This window comes from Salarias fasciatus, assembly GCF_902148845.1.
Source record: "Salarias fasciatus chromosome 7 unlocalized genomic scaffold, fSalaFa1.1 super_scaffold_4, whole genome shotgun sequence".
NCBI classification, from domain to species: Eukaryota; Metazoa; Chordata; class Actinopteri; order Blenniiformes; family Blenniidae; genus Salarias; species Salarias fasciatus.
The window spans coordinates 5,792,858-5,816,660 of NW_021941229.1; the positions used below are offsets into that span (position 1 = coordinate 5,792,858).

Here is a 23,803-nt window from a genome sequence, read left to right on the forward strand (position 1 = left end):
ACCGAGCTCCTCTCCTTCGGCTCGCAGCCTCGGCAGCGGGTCTGATGTTCATTCTTCTTCCCAACCTCTCAGCTTTGACACGTCGACTGAGAACCGACGCCTCAGAGACACAAACACTTCAGAAGGCATTTGTTTGCCTTCCTGCTCTCTGTAATCCCTGGTCAGGTTCCTTATTGAACGTTGTTGCAACAATGTTACTTTCATCGTCAAGTACCCGAGACGACAAGAGCTTCGCGGGTGGGTAATCCGTCCTCGTTGTTTTAAAGGGCAGCCGTTTTGTGTCGGTGTCTTTCCTGGTTGCCTCTTTCTCAAATAATCCCTGCTGTTTTGTTGCCACGTGTCCAAAAAGAACCTCCACAACGGAGATTTTAATTAACTTTTCGGCAAAACAACATACTTGAACGCTGCAAGGGTTCTACTGAAATGCTACTTTCCCGAACGCAACAGGACGATCTCTGATGACAAACGCTCCAACGTGGCAAATCCAGAGCGTCCCGAAAGGTATAAAAGGCAATGACGCGATAGCAGAGGCAGAACATCGGAGCAGGACTTCTGGAGAAGAGCTCTTCCAGCCGAGCCAACGCCTTGCACCTCCCCGAAGACCTTCGCCATGAGGCAGTCGCTAACGTCGCTCGTGTTCGCCGCAGCGCTCCTGTTCCAGTGCTACGCCCTGTCGGTGGCGTTACCCACGGGCAAGTCCGACGGCGACTCCCTGGAGCAGGAAGCCTTCGCCTCGCTGCTCGGCGACGAGGCGACAGAGAACAGCTTCGGAGACGTGGACCTGGCCGCCGCGGCCAACGCCGCCAACGCCAGGGGGCCGAGGATGATCGTCGTCGCCGCCGACCCCAGCCTGTGGAGGGAGCTGCGGATGCTCCGCGGCGGGCCGTCCTTCCACAAGCGGAGAGCTGACGACAGCAGCCCGGCGGCGGAGCACAGAGACGTGGAGCAGGGCTTCCCCATCCTGAGGAGGGACACCATGAGGTGCATGGTGGGACGAGTCTACCGGCCGTGCTGGGAGGTCTAGGACAGCTCAGAGGACGACCGCGACATCCTGTTCCTGCCTTTCACCGAGCTGCAACATACACCTGTGTGTCAGATCAGAGAATAAACGTCATTGAATTCTGCTTTTTGTCTTCTTCGTGTTTGATAGCTGTTTTCCTCAAAAGATGGGATGTTGAAGGTCAGAGTTCCGTGTTGATTTCTTGAGCATCTGAAGCATTTGTTATTTGGTAGAATCTTATTTAATGCATCGTCAAACTAAAGCCTCATATTTGAGAGCAATGATCTAAAAAGCTGAAAAGCTAATAGAGAAATAAAAGAATCTTAAAACAGCGTAGTGAAGCAGCAGCAGGTTGGTGGATCTGAGCGGTTTTCGTCCAGAGGCTTTTCAGGTCAAGACAAACATCTGTGGAGGGAGGAGACACCTCGTCGACTTCGTCCGTTGCAAAAACTCGCCTTTCTTCTTTAATCACCTGCAGATTTTCTTTAGAAAAGTTTATTGCATCAGATCTGGTAAATGATCACTGTCTTACGTAGGCTGCTGTGCGCAACCCGGGGAACTTTTAGAGGAGGATTTCGTAACGGCATAGGAACTCGTCTTCCTCGGAAACGGAGGTGTGCTGTGAGAATGCCGGGGCATTACGCTGAAGTGATTTTGTAAATGCTACAGATGTGCCCGTCACGTCTGCCTTCGTCTGCTTTTCAGCAGAAAAAAAATGACCTTTTAGTCATTCAGAAACACACCTGAGTCCCGGTGATACGATACAGACTATTAAATTATGAAGTTATTATACGCGTAGCTGAAGTGACTCACCGTTCAGAAATGTCAATAAAAATGATCCACGCTTTCAATCACAGGATCGCAAAAGTGTTTTTCCATTTCTATTGTTGAGAGGTTGTTTCTCGCTGTCAGTGATACCAAGAAAAAGAAAATCTTTTTTTCTTCTTTTGTCATTTTCTGTCCAATACTGTATTGATCGCTCTTCTTAAACTCAGACAGCATCAAGTGGTTTATACAGTCTGTTAGTGCAGCTGGGAGCCGGGGAAGTCACCAGTTGGGAAGGTTCCATTCCCGGTTGAGAACGTTTACCGCTGTTCACAGGTCGAGCAATCGCTGCAACTATTGATTTTGAGCTTCACAGATCCAGAGCTGTTTCAGTGGGAAGAGTGATGTTTGTACATCTTCTCATGTGCCAAGGTACGAAGAATCTAAGCTCCAGTTTACACAAGAATTTGTGAAAACACAAAACTTTCATTGCACTTTGTGTGTCCGTTTGTACGACAGCGATGCTCAGGGCCAATGAAACAACAACAATGGCCGCCTTAAGAACGTCGTGACCCTCAGTCCAGATTATCCTTTATACACTTCGACTGGACTCAGCTGGGCTCTGGAACAGCGTGAACTAATGAACTGATGAAGACACATGAATAATGGGGTGAAAAATCTTCCAGGACATAAACCAAGTCCAGATGATCAGACTCAGTCACTTTTAGATGGTCAGATCAGGTATCGTCATTCATGCCTTCAACTACGAGCAAAATCATTTCAGCTTTTCCATCAAAACCACGGAGATGACAGACACCAAATAGGCTTCTGGAAACTCTCTGAAATCACTCAGTTCCCGCTTATTCTAGAACAAACTGTAACTGCTGGTCCAAATACCTGATCTGAATCCAACAGGAGAAGCTTTTTAATAACAATGTGACATCTGTCATCAGCAACTCAGGGGTCGAGTGGATTAATGTTGTAGGAATCAATTTATTCACATTTTGCTGTTTGTCATTCATAAGTGCTGTTTCTTAGCCAACTGACACATCAGAGCAGCGTGAAAGAACTATTGTCTTAGTTAATGGCGTTAATTTATGCAATCAATCTCATTAAAATTTTTAACGCAGTTTAATGCATGCGCATCATAACAAGCAGCGTGGCGTGCAGCGCAGAGCGGCGTGCAGCGCAGAGCGGCGACGCGCGGTGCACGTACAAATACACTACACACACAGACATTATGTTATGGTGTGCATGTTTTAGTTTTTTGAATATTTATTTTATTTGGAGCCTTAAATAAAAAACGCATCACGTGTTAAATATATATAATCATGTCCTGTGGTTTTTTTTGTCAATGCAATACAGGAAAAAAATGGTATATTTCAGACATAGTTGGAAATTGCGTTTATTTGTGATTAATCATGATTAATTAATTTGTAAGCTGTGTTTAATCTGACTAAAAATCTTAATCATTTGACAGCCCTACGTTTTTGATATTCCTATTTTGCTTAATGTGTTTTTAGTTTGCTTCTTCGCTACGTCAGCAGCTTTAACTTCAGACCACAAGCATCAAGCAGAACTTTTTTGTAAACACTCCGACTCTGTCTCCATGGCAACAATTGGAAACGCAACTTTTTGAAAATGCTGTAACTTTATTTCAGTGTGCACACGGGACAATGCAACTGTTAGAAAACAAACTTTTTGAAGATGCCACAATTTCCCCTCCATGTGAAACAGTTTTATGTGTAACAAAATGGCATATAAAAGCAAAAAATGTGTGAAAATCTGCTTCAGCAACTTTTGAAATTCCCACGTATTTCTATGTGTGCCTTTTAAACAATGAAACAAACCCGAACTCGCTTGAGGAATACTTCCTGGATTGTTCCGTCCTGTTCCTTTAAGTCCTGCTATTTAAGGTAATGAGAGCTCAAAGGAAAACAGCAGCACTAAAACAAGAGAATATTTTTTACTTTGATGCTTTCAGATATGAGGAAATTACAGGTCTCCAAAATAAGGTGAGACAAGGCTGCGGGAAAGGTCAGAGGATGTTATCATTTACCTGTGGATGAGAAGAGGCAAAATCAGATTGCTCATGGGCCCTTTGGGAGGAAATTTTAATTATCCTTAGAATTATTTGTAAGCTCAATTATATTCACATTATACTGTGGAAAAATAAATAGCAGTTATTAAACTCTCCCTGACCTTTACCGAGACTTTATCTAAATGCTTTCATTAAATCGTATTCCCATCAGTGAGACGTGTCGTGCAGGTTAGAGAAGAGGAATCATTTTGATTTGCCACCATTTAGTTCAGATTCCTGCATCAGGCCCGTAAACCGAACAGAACTGAACCTCCGACTCTGCAATCACTGATCGATGGAGACGCATTATACTCCCCAGATAAGAGGGAAACTTTTAATAATTTAGCTTGAACTTAATGCATGGGGGCAGTTGTGGGATGATTCAGTTTATTGGGGGTCCGGCGGCCTGCCTGTGTGTAAAGCCTGCACAGAACGCAGGCTTTTTACACACATTCTTCATTCACAGACTCCGGAGTGAGTCAGCAGAAAGCACGGCATGCTTTGTGGGAACGTCTGCACCTTTTTTCTTTTTTTCTATGTTAGCAAAAAAAAGCCTCTGGTTGGAAAAACAATCAGGATGCTGACATGAGGAGATATCCAGGAAGACTGAAATGCATTGCTTTCCCCTAAAATGACTCAAGAGTCACAATCTGAAATCTTGTGGTACTAAAGTTATGACTGACTATTTATTGCCCCACTTCACAAAAAAGAGGAAAACGATCTTGAGAGGAGGGTATTTATATCACAACAAGGCAGGGGAAAAAAGAACACATCCCAGATTAAACAAGATAACAAGAATAACAACCCTGTTCTTTTCTAAAAATGGAAGTTTTCTGACAGAAAGTCCCCATTAAACTGTGAAACATTGATCTGATGCATTGGAAATACTTGATAAGAGAACCTGAACTGTGTTGAAGACTATTAAACAGTCCGGGGGGTAACAACCGGAACCAGAGGTTCTAATCTGGAGACTTTAATGACGAAATGTTGAAAATTCACAAATTTTCTTTTAAAAATGTCAACTTCTTCTAAGAAATTCAACTAAATATAAATTTTTCATGAGCTATGTAGAGAGAAGGCCGTATTATAAGTTGCATAATATGAATAAAACTGAAAAAACTTGAGTGAACATTAAAATGTGAACTGGTCTGTGAAAATGCACGATAACGCCAAATGAACTCCTAAACCAGACACAGGACTTGTGAGGATTTGGCTCACAAACACAAACAATCTGAAATATTACATCATCTCAATGGATTTGATTGATAAACTCTGTGAAATGATGAGAAATTACAATGCCGTCTTTTTGGCATTTTAAACCTCAGAAATGCTCAGATCAGTGTTTCATGGAAGGTTTTTGATTCTACAGATAAACATTAAGGAGCAACATCTGGAAACTTGGTAAAAAAAATAAATAAATAAAAGGGTTTTTAAAAATGAATTGTTTAGGCTTGACTTTTAGCTGAAGGTAATTCATCTTCTGCTAAAAGGTTGAGTGTGATCAGCGGATTTTAATCACCTAAAACACCATAGAGAGATTCTCGATTTGTCATTGAGTTTGATAGATTTGAGGCTTCACGCAATGTTTTCAAGAAAAATGTTGCATTTGCCAATTTACACAACAACCCCTCCTTCCAGAGTGTTTTCAACAAGATCAATGAAAAATGCTTTTTTTCAAAATGAGTCTGACTCTCTGCTGACGACGCTGTGATTTACAGCAGATTGTTTTCACCTTCAGGAGAAAACAGTGAAAATGTGCTGCTTCACGGGAACTCTGCGGAGTGGAGGTGGTGAGAAAATAAGTTAGATTTGGAAAATCAAAGCAGAAGAAAGACAGAACTGTCTTTGATAGGTCTGGAAATTTCAAGCTCCTCTCACATCACCTCTAATTATCAAAATAACTGCAACAAAAGCCTCCATCAAGGTCATGAATTATTGACTTCTTCCCCCTGAGTTTTTGCGTTTGACTTGATTGTGAACGCTCGGCCCATAACTGCTGCAGTTAATCGAGGGATTAAAAGGCACTTTGTATCCTCTGCAGGCAGACGTTGTAAAGCCCGCTCGCCTCGCCTGGCGCTCCTGCCGGAAGAATAGCGCTATTAATAGCCAAAGCAGCGGCAGGAGAAAGAAAGGTTAGCTTTCCATTGAAACTGTCCGGGACTTCATTACCGGAGGGTGACGAGCACAGTCCGGCTGTCGGCCCGGCGCGACACGCTCAGCCCCGTTTTCCCCGGAACAATCCCATCCAGGACAGTCAGGCTCCGAGGGAGCTTCTCTGGACGGCTGAACGCAGAGAATACCTTTCAAATGCGAGGCTGGGGGGGTTCAGGGCGGCAGATATGAATTATTACAGAAGGAAATACGTGCTGAATGTGGCGTCCGTTTTCACGCATGATGAGGACGATCCTGGAGCCAGCGTTAGCGGAGCAGAAGTAAAATACATTCATGTGAGTCAACTGAAAAAAAAAATCACAAATCTTCAGGCCACACATAAAACAATTCAAGTAAAAAGTAAACGGACCCCCAAAACATCTAAAGATGTGGGTCCCTGCGTGTGACCCTTGACCTCCAGGATGGGTCAAATGCAGAGAAATAGGTTGAGAGAAGCAGGAAAAGCCTCGGCTCTGGCCTGATTCTGTGCTGGAAAACCAACCCAAGGTCTCGGAAACACTTCTCGAAATCTGCCTCTGATACGATGACCTGATTAGGATCCCTGATTTGCAGCCGGTTTGAGCTGCTTCCTCGAAACGACGTCCAGATTTAACTCGACCTACAGACCCACATTGGGCTCGTTGATGGGAAACACAGACCGGAATCCTCTTTTAAGAGATCTCCTGCTGCTGCTGCTTCTCAGTCGCAAAACTTCCATTTTGTTTGATTATTCAACACGTTTTAAGCAAATTAGACACTTAAACACTGGATCCAAAGTACTGGAAGTACTGTAACTCTCCATCAGATTAGCAGGCGGCAAGCAGAGCTGCATCTTTACGTCGTTACACAGACAGCAGGGATCCGTTCAGCGCGCTGATGTTTCGGACAGCCGGGCGGAGCGAGCCGTGCCAGCGACGACCGCCATTGTGCTGGAACAGCTTACGCCATGAAAGGAGGCTAATTATACCTGGAGAGGAGACGCCGGCGTTCGCTCTGCATAGTTTACAACCTCGGTGGAGAGAAACAAACCAACATCTGCAAGCGATTGTTGGTGAGGTGATTATTCTGTCTGGGCTGTCAAGATTAAAAAAAAGAAAAAAAAAAAATCTCTGCAGAATCTGCAGCTTATTTGTTTTCTGTGTGAAATGAAATGCGAGTGTGTTAAATGTCTGAAGCAGTTTTAGAAGCATAAGAAGGGGGAGGAATAAAATCTGAAAGATTACAAATTAACGAGAGCTCATAATTTGGGGTAGTGGTTTGGTCTCATGCCTCACAGCGAAAAAAACTCCCCGGTTCGACTCTCAGTGAAGGAGAAATGTTATGGAATGGGTGAAATAATGCTCTTTACTGCTCTCTGAAGTTGGCACTATTTCAAGCTTAAGGTTTTCTAAAAGTCCTTCTGACCATCACATGCTCATCCAACTCCGTCCAATTCAACTGTTTATGAAGCCTGAAGTGTCAAGTGTCAAACAGCAACAGAGGAAATCAGAAGATTCAACTGATTTTAGTTCAGGGGTCACAGACAGCTGCATTTCACCCTGAGAGGCCGAGACAGATGGTTTTGCAATAATAACCTTTCAATTTCAACTTCAAAGTTTTTCATTGCTTTATAAAATCACTATCATTAAACAAATCTACAAATTTATAAACTTTTACTTTGTAACAGCAAAACTGGTAATAAAGTCTGTTACTTTGCATTGATAAGACTAAATGATCGAGCATAATAGTTTTCTACCAGAAGCACCGGGTTTTTCTACCACCTCACCACAACCTTTTGTGCTCATTAATTTCATATATCAGATAAGAAATTATGATTTAAATTATTTAAGGAGACAAAACTTTCATATTTTGTATTTTTTTTTCCTCAGTGTGAATGTGTGTGTTTGATTGTCTTGTTTAACACTTGTCACACTGAGACGTGGCTTTTACAGCCTGTTTACACAATTTTTCAAGCAAAAATGGATCTTTTTTGTGTTTCGTTTCATTAAAGTTTACTGTTTTCACTTGATATTGTTGCGTAAATGAGGCCTCTGTTCAACATGTCATCAGTTTTAACAATATTACTAACTGGAAAATTATTAATCTGCTAATTATTCACGACCTTAATGGCGATCAAATGCAGCAGGCCCATGAGGAGAGTGATGCTGAGTGTCGACTCCCTCTACTACCTTTCATTAGGAAGTGATTCGCACATCAAACATGTCGAGACCTCAAAAGGTACAAATGCATCTACATATTGGACTGTTAATGGTTTATATAAAGGTATCCTGGATGTCTGAAGTCCAGAGTGAACATCTGTGGCTGACATCTGGACCGAGCCATCAGCGTATCGAGCCTCTGCAGCTGATGAGCTGCACAGGAGTGTAACCTGATATCAAAATCTAATTTAGTCCGACTGAGGTTTTGCGATCGGTGTAATCGTTTGGTCAGGCTGTAACGCGGCATATGGCGTCAAAGGGCCCCTTGATGTCCCGCGCTAATTGAATTCCTCTCAGTCACTTTGAGTAATCGGCGTACAAGACGGCAGCTGTCCCACGATATGCGTGGCGCCGAGAACCTAAAGGCGTCTGGCGACATGCAGATCAGGATGGTTGAAAGTTATACAGCCACAATGAGACTTTTTTTTTTTTCAGCAAAACTGTTTCTAAATACGACTCATTTCTACCGAGATGAAGAGCTCCACAATCTATTTAATTGCAGACGCTCCATTCACAAACAGATCAATCGCCTTCAAGTTGTGCTGTGCTTCTGTGCAGCTCAAACAAAATAACTAATCCATCTATAATAGCCACATTAAATTCATTTTCAGCCATATTGTCAAGAAGTACAGGGATGAAGCGCTGAATTTCAATGGGTGTTTACAGAGAGAAGGACTTCATATAGGTGTATTTTTGGTGGAGCAGTGTGGGTGTGTGCATGTTTTCCTTTGTTTTCCCATCATGCCGATGTTGTTCAAGTGTTTGTTTGACCTATTTAAAATCATGTATTTTCAATTAAAAAAAACTAATTGAATATACAACGATGGAAACACCAGGCCAAGGGCCCCTCTGGTGGTTCTTGCTGGTGTGTACCTTCCACCTGAGGGCGGCAGGTGGAACAGGCGATGTGCCGGGCGGTGCTGATGTTCTGCACTCTGCTCGGTCAGCGGGTGGTGGTGTAGACGCCACTGATCTCTGGAAGAGTGGCCCCAGTGATCCTCCCTGCTGTGTCCACCTCCTGCTGGAGTGTCTGCTGCTGATCAGCCTGGAAAACCACACTGAAACTTAAAAAGTTAAAACTGTCGAGCTCAAGTCCACGAAGGCCAAACTCACACAGGCGCTTCTATGCTCCAGATGTTCGCAACGAAGACGGCGTCCTCAGTCGATCTGTTGTCCCTGTATGCAAATTAGTATGGCTCCAGTGTTGATAGCTGATCGTCTGTAGTCATTTAGACATGTGATATTTGACAGCTAACAAACTAGCATTAGCCTCAAAGCTATGCTGTCAGCGTGAGTTTGTAAAAACATGCATATTTAAACAGCTATAGAAGAAGTTTTTTTGGACATTTTGGTGAATTTTGCTCCAGGATGTTTCACTAAAATTGACTAAATGTTGGGATTGTAGAGATTTTTTCCATGTGCCACACAGATTAAAACTTCGAAGCTTAATTTTGAAGGTTATCACGGCACTATTTTACTGGTCCAGCCCACTCAGGATGAAACTGGGCCGTTTGTGGCTCCTGAACTAAAATGAGTTTGACGCCCATGCTCCAGTGAAACCGTCCTCCCTTCCTGGATCCAGTAGCAGGCATAGACAGACAGACAGACAGACAGACAGAACGAGCCGGAGACGGAGGAACGACTCCCGGCATCTTGGCTGCCTCCGTCTGTCTTGACTCTGCTGCTGACCGTGATGTTTTTCCACTGTGTTTTAGTGTTTTCGCTGCGTTGCAGTCCGAGCCGAACTTCCCCGAAATGAGACAGAAGCCGAGCAGCGGGAGAGAGGAAATACCTCACACCGCGGCGAAAGCGCACATGGCACGCCTCGCGCGTCTTTGCGTTTGGATTATCGGCAGGGTTTCGTCATCATAAGCTGAAACTCGGCAGAGGTCGCCGAGTTCAGACTGCGGCAGACAGGAGGTCAGCGAGACCGGGAACGGGAGCAGTGGGCTGTCATCTTCCTCCAGACGCCGTCTAATGACTGGAGCTGATATCTGTGTATGGCTGAGACACACTCAGCGGAGGGAATTCAATCAGCCTTTCACTCACTTCACACTCTCACACATCATACAGGGGCGTTAAAATACAGCCGTCACCTTCAAGTGTCCCAGGGATGGCACAGCCCATAGCAAAGCAAAATTGAAGATGAGATCTCCTTTATGTCACATTTACATCTCCTAGATATAAATGAGCACTAATCGAGAAAAGAGTGGTTTTCTCATTCTTCTCAAATGTTTCTCCTGAGAATTAAGTCTCACAGTGAGCACTATGCAAGTTCTCTAAATTCTCTCACAACTGTCTCTTTTCCTGATCTCAACTAAGAGAAAAATGAGACTTATTCTGCCGCTTTCAAATATGTCTCAATCTGATATCCTTACTTGGAAGCACTATCTCTGTTATGTCTCAGTGAGAAACATACATGGTTCTGTCTCTCACTGCTCACTATTTGAGTTCTCAGATTCTCTTACAGTTGTCTCTTTTCTACAATTTCAGCGAAAAGAAAAATGAGAGTAGTGCAAGCTCTCAAATTAGTCTCAATACGACACATTATTTAATATAAAACCTCAATCATATCTAAGTTTGTCTCATGGCAAAATTTGACAAAAAAAAAATCAATTCAGGCAAATAATTTGAGATATATGGTTTGTTATACATCATGTTCAACTTACAAAATGTGTTAATAACTCATTTCAATTATCAATCATCATTACAATTTCAGTTCCAAAACTTAATCCATTAAAACAAACTGCCGTGATGGACTCAAAGACACCTTTTAGAGACTTTTTTAAATGTCTGAACTTTCTAGATGTTGACATGGTGCTGATAATTTTTTTTGACAGAATTCACAGCAAAGCTCTATTATATAGAGCAGTACAACAGAGTCTTGGGAAGTGTAACACATAATAGAGCAAATACTGTTTTGATAATCATTCAAATCACCCTGATAATACAGTAGATTATTCAGTACAATGCAATTTCCCATTGTATTGTACTGAATTAAGGACTAATGCTTTAGCAGGTAAGTCGCATGTTCCAGCAATGGTGAGCACTTTACACACAAAAGGTTCAGATATCAACACTGCAGGTTGCACAAGAATTCCATTGTTTGCAAGCTCACTTAGTGTGTCACTGAGTGGTCTAAGGAATGTAACCATGAATGGTTTTGAATCCTCATACCAAAGTCCAGCAAATATCATATTCTCTCTTTGTGTGTTCCATGAAGCTCAATTCACTTGATGATACAATAAAAAGGCCACACTGAAAACTTGAACGATTTGAAAATAGGTACCCTATCTGTGTTCAAAGGGAGAGAGATGTTTTTAGGGTCCCTAAGAGGACCACCATCATCTACAAGCTGTTTGTAAACTTCTGCATCATATATACGAGGGAGAACCAGAAAAAAACGGACACTGGTTATAACTTTTAATGTGTTTAATTGTAACAATTGTTCAAAGCTGTCGCCTTCACAGTAATCCCCGCTGGTTTGAATACACCGTTGCATCTGTGTCTTCCAGCTTTCAAAGGCGTTTGAAAACTTGTGCGTAATGATGCCGTGCAGTGTGTCTTTCGATTTTTGTTTAACCTCCTCGACGTCCTCAAATCTCCGCCCCTTCAGCTCTTTCTTCATTCTTGGGAAGAGAAAAAAGTCACAGGGGGCTAAGTCTGGTGAATAGGGTGGATGAGGCAGTAGGATCATCCCGTTTTTCTCCAGGAACTGCATTACACGCAGGGCCCGGTGCGCCGGCACGTTGTCATGGTGTAGCCACCACTCACCATCCCGCCAAAGCTCCGGACGCTTCTGCGTCACTGCTTCTCGGAGCGGCCTCAGGACTCGGATGTAGTGGTTCTGGTTAACAGACTGCCCAGGCGGCACAGACTCGCTGTGTTCGGCTTCCAGAAAAAAGATCCTCGCGGATCTTTTCCTGCGTGCGTGAGGATGCGGGTCGTCCGGAGCGGGGCTGGTCTTCAATGGACATTTCGCCCCTTTTAAAGCGCCCATACCATTCGTAAACCTGCGTTCTCCCCAGGGCATCATGTTTTTACGCCTCCTGGACCATGGTGAGTGTTTCTGACGCCGTTTGCCGTGTTCCCCTGCTGCTACCTCCTGACACAAAAGAGAGCACATCAATAGTTCATACCTTTTCTTCTGGATCCAGACCCTCTTAAAATATTTAAAGAGTCACATTTTCCTTAAATTACATTTTTCATCAATTAGCAAAGAAAAGATTTCTTGCAAGAAACTCAAAAGATAACAAAATAAAAACAGAAAACATTTAAAACACAAGAGGCAATTTGACAGAAATTGAACACATTATGCAAATACAGCTAATGGTTGCATATTCTTTTTTCCCCATATCTTGATGTGATTCTCAGTCAGAACTAACTGTGTTCAGGATCTCTCTCTCATCTGCACTTGGGACTGGGTGTGGCTAAAACAGGTCAGACAGCAGAGAAGGTGGCTTTTGAACATAAAACACATTCACATGTCATCAAGTTTTCTATGTCATCATAGCGACCGAATATTCGGATATTCTGGACCAGCCCTAGTTATTACTTACTTTTAGTCGTTATTCTTTACAGAGACGCTGCGCTGTTTCTTCCTGCCTGCTGAATGAGCGTCCTTCTTCTTCTTTATGGCAGTTTATGGCAGTTTGCTACCCATTTCAGGGAGCATTACCGCCACCTATTGAGCGGTAGCTTAGGAGAACAGAGTGGGCAGTTACAGACTATAATCTTCCAAAGAACAAACTAAGAAAGAGAAAAAAATACATATAAAAAATCTATAATAATACTAACAATCCCAAATTTGCATGCGTGCAATGATAATGATATTTTCCAGGAAGGTATCTTCCAGAACAAAAGGGGGCGGTAGTGCGCTGCAGCGCTGCACAACCGCCAAGAAGAAGAATCCGAAAAAGGAACTTGACCGTTAATTTCTGGAGGGAAAAAAGAGGGAGACGCGTCCGTTGGCTGCTGCTCCAGACACGACGAAACTTGGAGAGGTAAGAATGCTGTGGTATGTAATGCTGTGAAGAAATTCTTTTGACATTATCATAAGGTGAAATATTAACAGTTGTGGTAACGGAGTGGTACGCTGGAAGGTGGGGATTAGGTAGTTTGGCGTCTGTCCAACAGGTAATTAACAAAGAAACTCCGAACTGTAGCTATTTTCATTCAGACCGGTGAAAATGGGACGGCTGGCTAGCTGCTTACTGCAGTTTGTATAACGTTTAAATGTATATCCTGCTCATGTTGGGAGCAGCGCCTCTCCTACTCGGTGGCAGGTCTCTACCTGAGGTGCTGCAGTAAGTTGGTTGTGTCGCTGCCTTTGCTTTCAAGCAGACTTTGCAGCAGGATGTTGTTTCCTGTGTGTAAAATATTTACAGATGATGAAACTAACAATCAGTTAGGAAAATAATTTGATTTGACTTTTGCTTATTTTGATCTAATTCTTGCCTCAAAAAGACGTGCATTAGGTGAAAATAGTGTATATTTATATTATAGTTGATACAGTATTTCTTTTTTCATTAACAGGATGGATAAAAACAAAATGCCTGCAAAAAAGAGGGTATGGGTTCCCAAGAAGAAAATGAAGGCCCTGCAGAGCTCCCCTCCCCCAAATGAGCAATCTGGTAAGTATTGAGTTAATAATTTCTGTTATGCATGGGGATGGGCAGGGGTAACAATCATAAGGTCCATATGATGTCTAAAAATAGTAGTCTGAATTGTTGTGCTCAAATACAAATGGAATATAAACATTCTCTCTATCTCTTTCTCTCTCTCTCTCTCCCCCTCTCTCTCTCTCTCAGGGTGTGTTGCATTTGTCAGATGGGAGGATGCTTATACCAGCAAAGTCTTTAGAGGTTCTGACATTTTGGCAAGAGATGAGGCTCCTGTGCAGCTGCAAGATCTTAAATCAGGAGATTCTGTTTTAGCAAAGTGGTCAGATGGTAAATTTCATAGGGCCACTGTTGAATATGTTTCATCAGATCAGGCTAAGCCACCACAAGGCCACCCAACTCCACAGGAGTCCTTTTTACATATTTTAAAAGACGATGAGCCATCAGACTCAACATCAGGGTCTGACACCATTATAATAGATCGGAGCCCACTGTCTGAACATGGCGAGAAAATCTCATCGCAGAATCCATCACCTGATGGGGGACATGCAACAGGCCTCAACACAGCTGGCCCACCACCCAATGGGTAGGTTTGTCATAATTATTATATAATCCCCGTGGGCTCACGTGTTCAAAACTTTTAATCATTATCCAAACAGGTCTGGCAAAGTTCAAAACCCCCTAAACAGCATTAGGAAAACTTTGTTATCCAATCTGTGATCATAGAATAGCCTCTGTGCACAGTTCCACTACTTCCTGAACTTAAGGCTGCTCTTTCATTTTCTGTCTTACATCTGAGTAGTCACAATGGTCAGACACATCTGGATTAATCAATTTGTCCAATAATGTCAGACAGGAAATAAAGGAGCTTGTTTAAGTTCAGGAAGTAGTGGAGCTGTGCATAGAGCCCATTATTTCAGTAAATAGTATGTGAATGACGTGTGAGCCCTGATGAAAATTATTTGCCATTAGTTTTGTCATTATTTCTGCATAATGGTCAGAATATTTTACATAAAAAATGTAATTAAATGAATCTGTTGAAAAATGTTTATAGATTTCAAATATTTTAACAAAGAATGGAAATAGCCACTTTACAAGCTCACATGCCACAACATATTGTGAGGTTGTTGATCAGCTATTTCCACTATTGAAATGTGTTATGTTTTTAAAATATAAAATGGTTACAAATATGGCAGATTTTGGGCATAGTACATTTATTTATATTATTAGTACTAGCCACCATATACATAAAAACAGTTGATAGCACCAGTTGTCAAGGCAGCACCTTCTTTTATGTCTCTGCTGGTCATTTCAGTCAGTTCTTTGAAGTTATTTGTCATATCTGTTATGGGCAATTTGTGTTTACAGAAATGCCATTTCTGGTTCTATGTGATTTTATGATAGCTCTACCAAAGGGGGGGCCATTGATCCATCACCCTACAGAGGCCATGCAGCTGGCCCATCACCACCATACAGCCTCAACACCTGTGGTCCATTGCCCTACAGCCTCAACACCTCTGGTCCATCGCCCTACAGCCTCAACACTTCTGGTCCATCGCCATACAGCCTCAACACTTCTGGTCCATCGCCCTACAGCCTCAACACTTCTGGTCCATCACCATACAGCCTCAACACCTCTGGTCCATCGCCATACAGCCTCCACACCTCTGGTCCATCGCCATACAGCCTCCACACCTCTGGTCCATCGCCATACAGCCTCCATACCTGTGGTCCATCACCCTACAGCCTCAACACCTCTGGTCCATCACCCTACAGCCTCAACACCTGTGGTCCATCGCCCTACAGCCTCAACACCTCTGGTCCATCGCCATACAGCCTCAACACCTCTGGTCCATCGCCATACAGCCTCAACACCTCTGGTCCATCGCCATACAGCCTCAACACCTCTGGTCCATCGCCATACAGCCTCAACACCTCTGGTCCATCGCCATACAGCCTCAACACCTCTGGTCCATCGCCATACAGCCTCAACACCTTTGGCCCATCGCCTGGTGGAAGACATGCAGCTGGCCCACCACCAAACAGCCTCAACACCTCTGGTTCAACGTCTGGTGGAGGCCATGCAGCTGGTCCACCAGTCAGTGCATGGGTACCATGTGAGGATTGTAAGGGGGAGTTTGAAAAAATCCTACACGAAAAGAGAAGGATCGATGAAATCATCTCGAGAATAGGCAAGTAATCAAATAATTCTAGTAATCATCTTGGCATGTTTTTATTATGCTCAAAATGAAATTACCTGCCATTAAATCTGCTTATTATTTATTTTAAAGAGTTGCAGGAGCAACTTCATTCCCTGAATGATCTTTGCAAGACATTACACGGAATAAATAACTGAGACAGCCCAATGCAAAACCTGCTACATCCATGCTCAATGATACCTAAGCTTTACTTGAGCTTGCAATGCTTACACTCAGTTTTATTTTTTCATTTCATAGTTGTCTGACTAAATTCTCGGAATAGAAATTTAATATCAGAAATGAAGTTTTATCCAGTATCATGTACAGCACCTTTAACGATAACAGACTGTTGCTTACATTTGTATTTATGATTGTACCAAAAATCTTACTTGCTGATTTCAAATTCTTTCAACTGAAATGGACGTCTCACTGAGTTATTTCCTATTAAAGGGATAATTCGGGATTTTTGACATGAATCTGTATGGCATCCCCATCAGCAGTGTTGTCCATTCACACAGACTGACCCCTGACAGCGTCCAGTGAGCAGAGGTCCTGTCTGGTTTAGGTCCAGACGAAAGTAGTCCGGCAAGTTTGCTGGATTCACGAAAATAAAGTGTTTTTCTTCTCAAACCAATATGTGTTCGAAAGAGTGATATATTTGCATCACAAAACCGTTCATCACGAAAAAGTCAGACCTCGTAAATGCTTGGCACTATTTTCTCTCCCTTCATATCACTCCGTGCTGCCTCCAGCTGGAGCTAACTTTAAACTGTAACCAAAGTGAAACCAGCGCGGCTGCCATCTGGAGGCAGCGCAGAGTGATATGAAGGGAGAGAAAATAGTGCCAAGCGTTTACGAGGTCTGACTTTTTTGTGGACAACGGTTTTGTGATGCAAATATATCTCTCTTTCGAACACAGATTGGTTTGAGAAGAAAACATTTTATTTTCAGGACCCCAGCAAACTTGCCGGACTACCTTCGTCTGGACCAAAACCGGACAGGACCTCTGCTCACTGGACGCTGTCAGGGGTCAGGGGTCAGTCTGTGTGAATGCACAACACTGCTGATGGGGATGCCATACAGATTCATGTCAAAAATCCTGAACTATCCCTTTAACCTTTACTGCAGTTGTGTATGATCTATATGGTAAGTCTTTTTGCCAAATCACTCATTACAGATTTTATTGCTCTTGTCTTACAGTTTATGTCCTGAGATGTGCAACTCTGCCTGGTTGAGAACATATCGAGGAGGCCAAGCTCAAGAAAGCCATTGTCAACAAATGTAGGGCAAGAACAGGTTCTAAGGAGTAGCCCACTGATACAGCCTGCCCTATGTGGACTGCTTTATCTCTTTTTCACCGTCGCTTACTTTTTTTTTTTCTTATTCATTTTCATGGACCAGTTCCTGCCATGTTGACACTGAGGTTTGGTAGTGTGTGAATTAGTAGTACTAGTAGATTCCTAGTTCCTTTTCACATGGTTTCCTATATTTGAGCCAAACCCAAGTGCAATTGTTCCACGTACCCCAGCGGTGCTGGTCACTGTGTTTAATGTCTGCAATTTGAAAGTTTACGAATGCTTCGTAGTGCTTACTCCAGCTCCATAAACGCTAATCTAAAGTTAAGCTTTCACACCGTTGTAAAGAGATCTCTTGGTGTAAACAGCATGATTCCAATTTTGTGAATGTTTTTTGTTGTTTTGCTTAAATAGTTCACCAATGCTGCTGCCCAAATACTAATGGTGATTTGATACATTATATTGTACAAATGGTGTTACTGAAATAAAATTTTCCAATTTTCAGTATTGAGTATGTTTTTGACATTTCTAATTACTAAAGATAATTAATCTTTAAATTGCATTCTCAATTTGTTCTCATATTTCTCAAATATGGCTCAGATATTATTCTCATATGTAGCTTCAGTAAGACATTTAAGAGAAATAATCAAGACATAGAAGAGACATTGGACACACATTGATGAGATCTCTTTTAAGGCTCATACTTCTTAGATTTGTCTCATAAAAGTCTCAGATTCATCTCATGTTAATCTCTTTTAATGCTCCTTCAAATAACCAAGACATAACTGAGATCAGGGGTATACAATTATGAGATCTTATCTGTTTATCCCACTTCTCAAATGTTGCTCAAATGGTTTTCTCAACTTAACCTCCTTTGTCTTGCTGATGTCTTGTCTCTTTTTAGCTTATCTCTTGCTCCTAAGGGACCCTTAGGAGAAGTAATTCAGATACAAATGATCACAGAATGATATGAATATGAGAAGCTCAAATTGATCTCACGAGATGAGATTGAACAACAGATGAGCAACACATTTTTCCTATGGGAGTGTCGCAGAGTGCCACACCAGTTTTAATAATTGACTCGATATATTTCCATCTGGACTGTTTTTGCTAACTGAAAGACACTGGAGTTGTAATTCTCAATATTTTCATTTTCTTTGCACAAGTGAAAAAAATCAAAGAAAAATACAAGAAGCTTTTGTCAGTAATTGATCTTTCCGAGAATTTTGTAGCTCCATTAATGTCAGATTTTTGAGAAATCCTTTGAAACTTGTTCTTTTATTGTCGTGAAAGTAATAAATTAGCATTTGTAGGTGCTTTTTGCAAGTTGTTCCTGTTCTTCAGTGAGTCCTCGGCTCCCAGCCTGGAGGACTTGTACCTCAAACTGAGCTGCATATGTCAAACAAAACAAAGCACTCTCCAGAATCCGGAGCAGACCTGCATAACCGTCTTTTGACTTTATTTTGAAGGCTTCTGCCCTTTTTAGCGGTGAGAACGGGCGTGTCCGCCGGCATTTGGCTCCACTGTGATCACAGGTCGCAGAGGAGGCCTGCAGCCTTTCCTGGAGAAAACCGCTGCTTTGACTGGTTCTGAGGGTCTTACATGACGTACCAGAGGGCCTGAAGGCGAATCCAGGGAGCCTTTCGCAGGTTTCACAGATTACTAATGGATTTGTAAAGCTTTTCAAGGAGGCTTTAATGAATGAGACCTTTAGGCAGCACGAGTCGTCCTTTTAGAAATGCTTCTAAATGTCTTTTTGATTCCAGCTGTCGCTGCAAAGGTTTGCAGTGTCGCAGAGGAGCTACTTTAAGAGGTTTACTATTAAATTTGAAGAGGTTTTTAATTCCGGGGTCTCACCCTTGAATACAAAATTAAAGAATCCGGTCTGGATGAATGCCATCGGTAGTTTCACAGATTCTTTCTGGTGGTGAAAAAGCGCCGTCTCCCGTCTACATCCGTCCGTACTTTATCAGCTATAGGATATTGTGTTATTGACTTGAGACCGCTCTCCTTTGTCGGACGCGTCTCTTCATTTTTCCTCTCCGCAATCATCAGCCGGGATTACATAAGCTCCTGTTCACACACACCGGATGTGGCGGGTTCCCTCCCGCCCGGCCGGGTCCGTCCGCTGGCGGCGCAACCCCCGCGGTCCTCCAAAGCCGAGTCCATCATCCGGTCCCCCGTGCCCCCGCCTGGCTCCGAGGGGCTGGGTGACATCAACCCCCCGTCCTCGACCCCCCCCCCCTTCCCCTCCTAATGGAGGCGTGGAGCTGGCGAAGGGGCCTAGTGAATAATTTAGGAGCTCTGGTGCACTTTATAACCTGGCCTGCAAGGCTAGCCGGGACATTCGCCCTAAGTGCATTAGTGTAATAGTCGGGGAGGAAACTAGCCTTTATTGACTAATATAATCAATATCTGTGCCTCTGCATGCTGTCGGGGCCCTGGAGATCGCTGTCTGTGTGGGATGATGAGCCAAACGACCCGAGAATGCTCATGAAAACCACCGAAAATAAGTGGCTTCACGTCATAACGCTTTAAGACAAATGGGTTTATGGCTGATTCTCAGTGAAATAACGAGCAGATGCCGTCTGGAAGCGGGCCTCCGATCGCAGCGGTAATTGACGCTGTCAGGTGAGGAGCCATCTGTAACAATCAGAAATATCATTTCCCCACAGCAGGGCTAAAAAAACCCTCCGCAGACGATGGTATCGACTGATTAGAACGAGGAAGGAACCTTGTAATCATGTAAATTCAGCCATTTCAGTAAGTCGAGCCGCGATGGAGAGAGTTGTTCAAGGCTTCAGCGCTGAGATGAGACTCTCTGGAAAACCTGTTTAGAAAGAAAAATATGGCTCTATTTCAAGATTACGTAAATGTTTACCAGAAGTGTAGTTGTTGGCATAGTTAAACTCCAAGTCTCATTTTTGTATATTATTCAGAAAATGAAATATCTTTTTCTCTCTGTTGAATCGCCAAAATCATTTAAACTCCAAGTATTTAGCCATCTCCCTAAACCACCAAGAGATTTTTTTTTTTTTAAAAACTCAATTTTAAAGAAGACTTAGACTTTCTAGCGACTACATGGACTCACACGAGGAACAGCAGAGGTCCAACGGCAAAACCGAGCATGCCGATCTCTCTGTCGCGTTCGGCCGAGTGACCCCAGAGGTTGATTTACAGTGTGTCAGCAGGAGCGGCCGTCGGTCCCCGTGGCCCCCCCACCCCCCCTCCACGCCGACAGGATTCATCACAGATCGGAGGCAGCGATTGCCAGTCAGCCTGACTCACCAAACTGGTCAGATTACACCACTGTGCAGACCAGCAGGCATCTTAAAGGACGACCGCTGTGACTGTTCTCACCGCTTCAGACTGAACAAGGTGATCCCGTCACAGTGACTTCCTGTGGCACAAAACTATTCTAAGTGCCTTTAAAGGGGGATAGAATGAGAATAATTCTGAGAATAATTAATCAAACAGCCTTATTCATAGTTCTCCTCATGATAATCAGAGTAAATTCAGGACAGAGTCCTGGAGTCAGTCGCCGACTCGTTCTCATCGTTATCGATCTCATAAATCAAAAAGCAAACACTGGGCCGTTTCCCTCTGAGCGGGACTGATGCTCCCTCAGATAAACATTAATGACCCTTCAGGAAGGTTCGGTTTGACACTGGAAGGAACAAGGAACTATCGGTTCGTCAGTCAGGCTGATGAAATGTTTAAGATCGATCCAGATGAACTCTACGTGACCCGGAGGTCACGAGACGGAGCCACAATACGAGGACTGGACTTGTTTCTGAACGCTTGAATTCAGCTGGACTGACGACAAGACGACTAAAAGAACTGAAAGTGAGGGTTTATAGACTTCCTCACTGAGGTACCAGCTCGTCTTTCTCGGCTGTGAGGCTAAAGCTAGTTAGCTATCTGTCGTAGCAGGGTCTTGATATCTCAGTTTGAGTCTCAGTGTTGTGTTGTGTCCACTACTCTTCAGAAATTTGTTAAAAAATCTATTTTCTTCTAAATTTTTACGATTTTCTTGGTGGTTTGCAGGCCAGCTTTGGCCCACGGGCCTTAAGTTTGACACTCCTGGCTCAGGTCGTGTTTACAAAACCACGTTAATAAGTGAAAACTGAAAACTCACGTTGTGTTTTGTGTAGACAATCTTGCTAAAAGTGCTGTCAGGTGATAAAAAAATAATCTAATTAATTAAAGGATTTGCAATTAATTCATCTAATTAATCAATTTTCCATCTCATATACTTTTGGTCCCCAAGTAAAGAATTTCAATTCCAGGACGTTACAGAATTGTAGTGCATGACTCATCTAATGAATCCACTGAGAAGAGAAGATTTCAAATTCACATTTTTACTGAGGATGAATGAAACTTGATTCAGGGCATCTTGTCCAAAATAAATTCTAAGCCCAGTCAGACAACTCAAATAACACTTTTGGTGTGTTTCATTAATGATATTCAAAAGAAGGAAAAGGTCAAGCACATCCCAGCAAACCAATTTAGCCTTACACATTATTCAAAATGCAATAAAAATATAGATACAAATTCTGAAATGAAATAAGGTTGAATCTCAAATAGGCTCTAAATTCAAAATGAATACTAAAGCTAACTCAATACAGCAATTCAAAATGAATAACATGCCTCTAAAAAATGCAACTCGCAGTTCTATTCACTATTCCCACTCAGTTGTGTTATAATTAATCTTACATTAATCTTTTATGAAGTGTTAATTTGTGGTGTAATTAATTAAACTAATTAATGCTTTAAAGTGACAGTCCTACTAGCTAACAATAAAAACGTGGTGGCATCGTCTTGCTATAATGAGATTAAGGTTCCAAAAACACTCAGTTATGTTTCAGAAATCAGAGAAATGTGTGTTCAGTCTTGGTTACTGTTAAATCATTTATAGCTTAATTTGATTTGATTTTTACACCAAAGCTTGGTTTTTACTTTGGAAAGTATTATAAATTTTCCTCTGATGTTTTTGTGAAAGTTTTTTTTTTTTTTTTTTTTTTTTAACTTTGATGCAGCCGTGTAGCAACTTATAACGTTTTAGTTCGGCTTTTTCAAATTCATCGAATTCAGTAGCATAATAACTTTTCATTAGTGTAACTAATAATGTTGTTTTTTCCAGATAATTCATTAAATCATTATTTTTTTAAGTTGCATTCGCTCTCTCAATTATGGCTGTCATTTTTTTCTGTTTTATTATCGGTGGTGTAATAAATTAAATCTAATTTGGCCAAAGTACTACATTATTGGTCATTTTCATATCATTGATTGTTAGACAGCTCGAAGCACAATCTGCATTCAAACTTTGCACAAATAACAACGTTGCGTTTTTGATTGGAGTCGTGGTTCAGGTTTAGCTCTAATAAAAAAGTCCCTGATTTTTGGGTGGTACTTGGAAAAGTCTGGAAACTTGAAGATACAATAAACAGTATCTGATTGAACATGTTTGACTGGACTGTTGTATTTCACCCAACATGATCAAAACACCACAGCTGTTTCTCTTCATTTACACCCATTGCACATAATTGTACATTATTTTACTTACTCAAATGTAATATATTTTGGATGCATCGGGAATTCCTCACCTTTCAAATGTTTTTTTTTTCTTTTTCTTGAATATTGCAGCTTGATCTAAATCAAAACAAGGTGACTCTCCTCCATGCATCTCTATCGCTTCATTGTTCTATCAATTTGTCTTCTTATTGTTCCTACTGGTTCAGAGGTGTAATGCATCCACCTGTTTGGTGTGAAACCGAGAGCTAAATGTCCAAGATGCTGCTGCTCAGACTACAGATTGCCACTGAGACCTGTATTACAGATGATTCAGTAGTATTACCTTCTCAGATGTAGTTGGAACTGATCACGATAAACACCGAGTTAGCTTGATCAAGGTCATGGTGAGCTTCATGATTATCCCCAATAGGGGCAATTTGTGGTGCAGAAAGCAGTGAGTCATGAACAGAAACCGCAGCATGTATACAATACACAGATATACAAAAGCAGAACCAATGGCAGAAGGAACAAAGGAGCTTCTTTATCCCCTGGATCTGCACATTGGTAGAATGAGCCAAACTCCTGATGGTTGTAAATTAAACTGTGACAACCGTGGAAGGCTTCAGATCTCTCTCAAATGAGATGAATATGCTGAGTCATGTGTCCTTGAACCCAAACTCACTTTCAGTTGAGGAGCGGCTAACCTAAAAATGTTTTTAAATGTCAATAAAACCCTTCATCTGAAGACTGGCTATTCATCTAAGCTGCCATGCAGCAGTAAAGCCAGGCTTGTGGTAGTAATCGTGTATGGGTGTCATTCAGCAGAAAGCCAGGTATTCAGCTCCATCGGGAGGTGAGGATGGTTTCGAGCTGCTGAAAACAAAAGAAGCTGGCCATCAGCGCGCCTGTCACAAATCTGGGAAGTGGTTGAGCAAAAAAAAAAAAAAAAAAAAAATCTTCATCATATCACAAGTGAGACCT

The 23,803-nt window shown here is 42.3% G+C and overlaps 1 protein-coding gene across 1 annotated transcript; it reads left to right on the forward strand.

Annotated features, from left to right (window-relative positions):
• The first annotated feature begins 553 nt into the window (after positions 1-553).
• On the forward strand, positions 554-1,024 carry pmchl (pro-melanin-concentrating hormone, like). The gene has a single exon (XM_030084755.1). The coding sequence runs from the start codon at positions 611-613 to the stop codon at positions 1,022-1,024; it is 414 nt and encodes a 137-aa protein (XP_029940615.1). The 5' UTR covers positions 554-610.
• Positions 1,025-23,803: the final 22,779 nt, after the last annotated feature.